This window comes from Metopolophium dirhodum, chromosome 1 (genome assembly GCF_019925205.1).
Source record: "Metopolophium dirhodum isolate CAU chromosome 1, ASM1992520v1, whole genome shotgun sequence".
Lineage (NCBI taxonomy): Eukaryota > Metazoa > Arthropoda > Insecta > Hemiptera > Aphididae > Metopolophium > Metopolophium dirhodum.
In genome coordinates, this window is record NC_083560.1 from 96,574,678 (window position 1) to 96,582,342 (window position 7,665).

Below are 7,665 nucleotides of genomic sequence, written 5' to 3' on the forward strand. Positions count from 1 at the left end.
AAATGTTACAGCCATCATCAACAAATATATGGATCGTATGCAGTCATACCTTGCGTATACGTTAAAAAATGAGTGTGTCGAGTCGTGTATTTATAGGTATGATATTGTTCATATAATATGTGAAGGGAAAAATTATGTCAGGCTGTATGATCGGTGACGAACGCCGGACATATTTCATTTAACATTTGGACGCTGACCAAGTAAGTAAACGTATTTAATTGCTTATTATACCTTCTTAGACTGGCCTTGTGTCCCTTTTTTTTTTTTTTTTCATGTAATGTTTAACTTTCAAATACATGCGACAATATATGCGGGTATCCTCTTAACTGAAACACCTAACACTTCTAGAATATTATGAGGTGCTTGAAAACCCAAGTTTTTGTTGAATTCACTATAGGTACCTAATGGCTAATTATACTCAATAATTGCTGTTGGATGCGTATTCTGATTTTGTTTGAGTGCATGACTAATTTTTTTAGGGAAAAAATTGTATTTGTTAACCTTTTACCAATGTTCGAAATCCGCCTCGTGACATTTTGATAATTAATTTCCATAGCCAACCCATCACGGCCCAAAAATAGAAAAGTGTCTGTAAAAATGACTATTTTTAATATTAATTCGTTTTATTGTTGATTTTTAGAATGAAAGTGAACAAAATTGTACATAAGTACACGGGGAGCGGTATACAGGTGTTTAACGCACCTGTATACTCGCGTCCCCAAGATTTAAATAATTATAACGCTTCCGGGGGGGGGGGGGGGGGGGGTCCGGAAGCGTTATAAGAGTAAAAAGTATTATTGAGAAGCGACGTGAGTAGATGCATAAAAAATAAAAATTCTAGAATAATATAATGAAATGTGTACCATCTAATTTGTGTTTCAGGTTGCTTCAAGTGCCACAAGAAGGGGCATATGATTAAAGATTGCCCGGGTGAGCGTGTGTTTTGTTCTACCACGACCACTGTTATTCCGTGTTCTATTATTAATTTTTATAATTTTCTTAGTCTCACATACACCTACACCTATTCGCCAAGGGCTGCCACCACCACCGCCACATCAAAATGAAGTTATTCCATCACCACCGCCGCAGGAACTACCGGCGGACGACCACGAAGTGGCCCAGGTGACCGCGGCGATGGCATCGGTGGAAGTAAGCGATGTTAGTACATTAATATACATTTCTAATAGCTGCTTGAGAAGAAACTAATCTTACCAATTTTATGAATTGTAGGCGATGCACTGAGCAATGGAAGTTGTAAGTTTCAGTTGGACAATATCCATTGAATTTCATGTTTTGTTACGTATTTTATTTAATTTGTTTTATTTTATATTTTTCGGCTGAATAAAAACTTTTTTTTTCCATATGTTAGTTTCTTGCCTGTGTCTAAGGTACAACAGATTATACACAGATACAATAACATAATGGGTGATATATCTCTACTTAAATGGTGAAGTTTTGAAATGTATACCGTCAAACAGGCCAACTTGGGTCAGTTTTGAAATTCTATTGTAAATAACTTTAAGATTAATTAATCTAGAGGAATTTTCAATGTAACATTTTTTTTTTTTAGTTAAGGTTTGATTAGTTAATTTCTGTTGCATTTGAACCATACAAATTATTCCTTCTATGTTATTTTGTTTTTTGTCTGCATGTCCCTGGTTGTACTGAATTTCGACAACGTGGGACACTCATGTTTTTCTTATGAAAAACCTATTTTATAATTTATAATATATATATATATATATTATACTTAAACCAACTTGGGGCACTATTTAAAATTTTCAAATATTATTAATATATTAATATTAACATTAAAAAATAAATAAAAAATGTTGGTTTTCCAATTATATATGTAAATAATATTAAAAAACCTGGGTTTGAATAACAGTGGCTCAAGTTTGACTAAATAAGTAAAACGTAATTTACAGAAATGTATGCAGGATTTACAATATAGAGTAGGTAGTACATTTAACAGATGTCGGAACATATTTTTTATCATCAATTTTTATGTAAAACGTCTAATTCAATGAGTATTAGTGTAAGTTTTCGGACCTTTTCAAAACGATAGACATTAAACACAAAATTAATTAATAAAAATTAATACTTATGTACAAAATTTGATGCTGCAACACTGCCAAAGTGATTTTAAATATTGTTAAAATTGTTAAGATTTTGAACAGAATTTTTGTATTACACTAATTAATTGATAAGATACCGTTATGGAGGTAAAACTAAAAGATAATATTTTGGGCCGAGTTAAACACACGTCCCAAGTTGGCCCGTTTGACGGTAATATCTGATTCGGTATTGGTGATATTGAGCTTTAGAACATTGCAATAAATTGGTCAAGAAGTTATTAAATCACACAACAGTTGAATGTAAAAATAAGTGGTAGAAAGCTATGTGAACAGTATTGTTCTCTTTAAAAAAAAAAAAAACCTAAAGCTGAGTAATAGAATTATTACATATATTACTGATGTAGTATAGTAGTAGGTAGTGCAGATAAAGTAAAAACTATTTAGATTGTTCTGGCATTAAAAACTGTGTTTAAAATACTCATATAAATAAATAAATATATGAATAATAATACTAATAATAATAATAAATAATAAATAAATACATAAATTACCAGGTATTTGTTATTTGATGCATATTTATATAACATTATTACAGATATACAAAATGTTACTTATTACAAATCCAATGTTAATTTTATGATATATGTATGTAACAATAGTCGGTAGTATACAAACAACACATTACATGTATATATAGAGTATAATGTATGTAAATGAATACAAATTAAATTATTATATAAAAACAATTTGTTACAAATCATATTATATGGAATTGCTGTGGCAGTGTAAGTGTAAATAAATGAACAGGTATTTTGATTATTATTAGGTGCATCTTTAAATTACAAATCAAATGGCATTTTTATAACATGGTATATAACAATAACTGGTGGAATACAAACAACACTACGTATGTTGTATAGAATAAAACATACAAAAATCTAGGCCCTAAGTATCCTAGTTTTTTTATTTTTTCAAAATTTTAACCAAACGTTTGACATTAGTTACGAATACACTGTTGAGTGTAATCGCATCCAGAGAGACCACGTGGAGGTTGTCAAACTTTCTCTCCACACAGTCACAAGGGGGTCACAAAGACCCGCGAGGGGGGTCACAAAGACCCGGAGGTCACATAGACACCCCCTTGGGGATAACATTTTCCCCTGGGTGAATATTGTATAATTACATTAATTATATAGCTACCTGTAATCGCATCAGAGAAATTCTGCATACACGATATTCTTGGTGACGAATCGACCATTTCCATCGCAGTACATGCCGACTTTAACTGATTGCGCGTCCCTCACTCTTGAAAACGCAACGTACAACTGTCCATGGCTGAAGGCGGGTGACGGCAGGAGCAAACCGACTCGGTCGAACGTTTGACCCTGAGACTTGTTGATTGTCATGGCAAACGACAACCGTACCGGGAATTGAATCCGCTTCATTCGAAAAGGCAAATCGTCTTCCTCACCGGAAGTCATCGAAACAGCGGGTAAGATGATGTCTTCTTGCGCGTCGTCAGCGGCGGACAACCTCCTCGCCTTGGAGTTGTGTCTCCGCAGTTCGGTGACCACCAACCTCGTCCCGTTGCACAGTTGTCGCTTCGGATCAATGTTTCTAAGCAACATGACGATCGAACCGACCTTGAGCGTTAACTCGTGCGACGGAAGCCCGTCCGGATGCAGAGCGTTGAGGAACTCTGTCTGGTAGTTTGCCGCTTCCTCGGCGTCGTCGATCATCACTGTGTCTATGGCGTAGTACGTTCTTACGGCGCTCGTTACGCGTCGTAGCACTGTGGAATTTATTTGGTGGCATTCCTCGTTGCGGGGACACAGTATGATTCTCCGAGCGAACTCGTCGAGTTGGCCAACGACATTTGCTGCGGATAGATGAAATCGGTCAAATCCACAACGTCGCAAACCAGTTGCGGTAGGATGTTGATAGTGTCCGGAATACCGTCGACCGACGGCAGTTGACCGTTACCGAGCTGAAGTAGCCAAGCAGCGAAGTCGGCGTCGTTGTCGGCGCGCATGTTCCGCGTCAGCCGAAACTGTTCAAACTCTCTCCACAATGAGTGGCGTTTGATAGATGACATGACGATGGAGCTCCTGTTCCCCCGGCGAACGACGGGCAATATCTGCCTGACATTTATTATTAGATATTATTTATAGTTTACCACCAAACGGTAGTGCCGATCCCATGATGTCCTTGAGCAAACGATCGACCACCGTGAATTGTAGGCCCGGGGACATGGGCGCTTCGTCCCAGACAATCGGCGAAGCTTCACGTATCCTTTGCGCCCGCAAAGACTGCATGGTGATGCTCGAAGTAGATTGTTCGGTCAGCGTTCCCAATGGCAATCCGAAAGTCGAGTGCATCGTTATGCCGCCCTCCATGAGGGATGCGGCGATCCCAGTGTATGCCACGCTCAACACCGTTTGTTGTCTATTATGAAGCGACGATATTAGGCATCCGTATAGAGTCGTTTTTCCCGTGCCTCCTGGCCCGTCGACGTAGAACATTTTCTGGACGTTGCGGTAGTCGTCAACGGCCGCCATCACTCGATCGTACACCGTTCGCTGTTCGTCGTTCAAGTCGCACAATCGTTGTTGCCAAGCAACAACCGCATCTATTGCACCGAACATTTGGTCGTCTTGATCCGGTTCCAGTAGATGGTCGTCTGGATTGGGTAGACCGTAGTCGTTGAGTGATTTTCCGCGTGCACGAAGTAGGTCTCCGGTTGCTTTGAGACATGCCGCCCTCGCGCGGCCGACGTTTTGGAAGCGCTGATTGAAGTCTTCCATCATGTTGACCTCGAAACGCCGGTACAGGTCCGCGGGGTCCGCGGGATGGCAAAACAATAGTATCGTGACGTATAGATAACGCAGTTGAGTGGCTGTGTCCAACGACGATGATTCTGTCAAGCTCGCCCGCCACGCTTCGTCGTCTTCCAACAATCCCAAAGCAACGGCTGCGGCCGCGAATGTGGCATGTACGACCCCGTTTACCGTCTTCAAGTCTCGGAAAGACCGCGGGCCTCTTCTGTTTAAGAGTAGCAGTCGTAGATGATAACGGTCTCTATCTAGTGGGTTGACGACGTACATCCGAGCTAACGTCTCGCGAGGTGCCTGTCTACACCGCAGTCTCCACTCTTTTGACGATGCTTGCCAAGTGTAATGTATCGGTATCTCGTGGTACAGATACTGTCGGGCATAAACGTTTCTCTCGTTGAGCGCGAAGAACGCCGTGAGTTTTGTGTGAGGTAGGGCGTGGTTTTGTACCCCCTGTAGTTCTTGTCCACACGCAAAGTACACGTTGTGGTAGTTTTCTAGGTGCACCGGAAGTCTAACTACCGTGTGACTGATGTCGTGTAATTTATACGCAAACAACCTCCAGATGGCTTCTGGTGGGCTAACGTACCTCGAATTTATGAAACTGAAAACAACATTTATGTATGTATGTAAATATTTAGAATAGTTGTTAAAAAAAAAATCAATAGTTATTTAAAATTTCATTATTACATATGTAATATATTTATATACATATGTATATAAAATATTGTCATGAGTAAAATGTTGTAATACTATTGTTTGTGATGTATGTATAATAAATGTAATTATGTCTGAGTATAGTGTAACACTATTGCAATTGCAATGCTAATAAAGAAGAATACGATAAATGTTGTTTTTGTTTATCTGGTTCAATATAACAACATATTAATATTTCTTCAATTTGATTTTTTTTTTTTTTTTTTAGTTTAACACAAGTGTAGTTAAGGTTTAAAAAAATAATACAGAACTTTTTAAATAGTCAATCTGTCCATAATAATATAATAATATTATATACAAACAAAAGAGGTTACATATTAAAATTTTTTTAAATATTTTTTTTTGCATTTTAATTATATTCTATGTACATAACTTAAGACATTAAGACTTAGTCTAATAAGTGTTAAATGGCTTTCAAAAATCTAATTTATTTCTTTAATGTATTACAAATGTTAATAATATGATGTAATTATTAATTTCTTAATAATATACTGTTAGTGTTAAGTTTTTGTAGTGTGAACAGAGAAATGCTTGTCAAATGAAACAAATGAATAACATATATATGAAATTTCTAATTTACAAAATACCGGTTTTAATATTTTATATTATGCTGAACGGCTTTCCTAAAATGTCTTTACTATTGAAATGAGATGGAGATGATTGAGTATTACATGTAGTTTTGCGCATTGAAATAATGAAAAATAATTTAAAATGAATACAGTTATTGATTGAGGAGTAAATATTATTATATGAATGATGATTGTGATATACAGTTGTCAACTGGCCATGCTGATACTACTGTAGTGACTATCAAATAAGAGATATCATGCACTATGTGGGTAGTTGTTTTAAGCTAATACTCTAAACAATTTTTTTTAAACATAATATCAAGTTATACTCAACAACTCTAAATTAATGAACACCAGTAGTTTATACTCTCCTGTTCTATGCTGTGTTTGTGTACAATAATTTAAGTTTACATAAGTTGCAAGTGCAATGTACGTTAGGTTGGGGAGTCACAGTGAGGCCAGGACACCAAAAAGCTTTACAAATGCAATAGTTTAAAGAATAAAATGTGTTAACTTATAGAAAAATGCATTTTGATAACATACCTGTCTATTTCATTTCCGTTCCATACTTCCATGGTCGCAGCATCGTGCCCTTTATATACGTATTTATACAAATACTGAACACTCTTCACAGTGGAGCATACCTCTACGTTAATGTGTGCATCATATTTTGCTAACAGGTACGGATTGTAAGGCACGACAAACTCGTTGCTGACCTCTTGATTTCTGACCCTGGCCACAGGTCCGTTGTTTGGCCGGCGGTACTTCGGGTAACCGCCATCAGAAATGTATACAGTCTCTTCGCTGTATTCTTTTGGAAACTTTTTTCCACCATACATGGGCTGTTTGGGTTTAGCGTGCCACACGGCCTGTGGATCATGTGTCTCGTCACACAATCGAATAGACGCGGATCAATCACCGGGTCTGGTAAGAAGGCGCACACTACATTGTCAACATCGTCAGCGGTTAGAAACTTGCTACCCTCACTCAGAATGATCAGTATGTGGGCGTGCGGCAGTCCTCGTTTCTGAAACTCGACAGTATAAACATATGCATCGACATTACCAAATATATTGTTCACCGTTATGTCGCGCATTAGCTGCTTGAGTTTCGCGTTGAACACTCTAGACACCAGGTCCGGTCCGTCGCTTGCCGTGGCCCATCTCGGTAGGTTCTGTGTGATCTCCGGCCATGTAGGATTACATGTTAGGATATAAAAAGATTAGGCTTTCTACACTTACACACAATGCCCATCGCGTCATGATAACACTGTTTCATGAAACGGGGACCGCCTGTGAACGACGATGGCAAAATCATCCTACGACCGACACCCGCTATGGGTGCGTCGAGTTGGAGCTGTTGGTTGATGTGATCCACAAGTCCCTGATACGATTCCGTGAAAAGCTCAGCTTGATGCCATCTAATGTACTGTAAGTTGTTCGCTTCCATTCGAACGTAATGATCACCCAC

At 38.1% G+C, this 7,665-nt stretch overlaps 1 protein-coding gene and 1 pseudogene across 1 annotated transcript; both read right to left on the minus strand.

The window, feature by feature from the left end:
* Positions 1-3,289: 3,289 nt before the first annotated feature.
* Positions 3,290-4,110, minus strand: LOC132947355 (ATP-dependent DNA helicase PIF1-like; annotated as a pseudogene).
* A 133-nt stretch (positions 4,111-4,243) lies between these two features.
* LOC132947365 (uncharacterized) lies at positions 4,244-7,644 on the minus strand. Its single transcript, XM_061017638.1, has 4 exons — positions 7,441-7,644; positions 7,115-7,369; positions 6,739-7,064; positions 4,244-5,513 (listed from the first exon to the last, which is right to left on the minus strand). The coding sequence occupies exons 1-4, from the start codon at positions 7,642-7,644 to the stop codon at positions 4,244-4,246; spliced, it is 2,055 nt and encodes a 684-aa protein (XP_060873621.1).
* Positions 7,645-7,665: the final 21 nt, after the last annotated feature.

Coding starts and splice junctions, on each gene's coding strand:
- LOC132947365 (XM_061017638.1), bottom strand. CDS start 7,644: ATGGAAGCGAACAACTTACAGTACATTAGATGGCATCAAGCTGAGCTT. Junction 7,370..7,440: donor ATCATGACGCGATGGGCATT/GTGTGTAAGTGT, acceptor GAGATCACACAG/AACCTACCGAGATGGGCCAC. Junction 5,514..6,738: donor AACGGAAATGAAATAGACAG/GTATGTTATCAA, acceptor TGTTGTTTTCAG/TTTCATAAATTCGAGGTACG.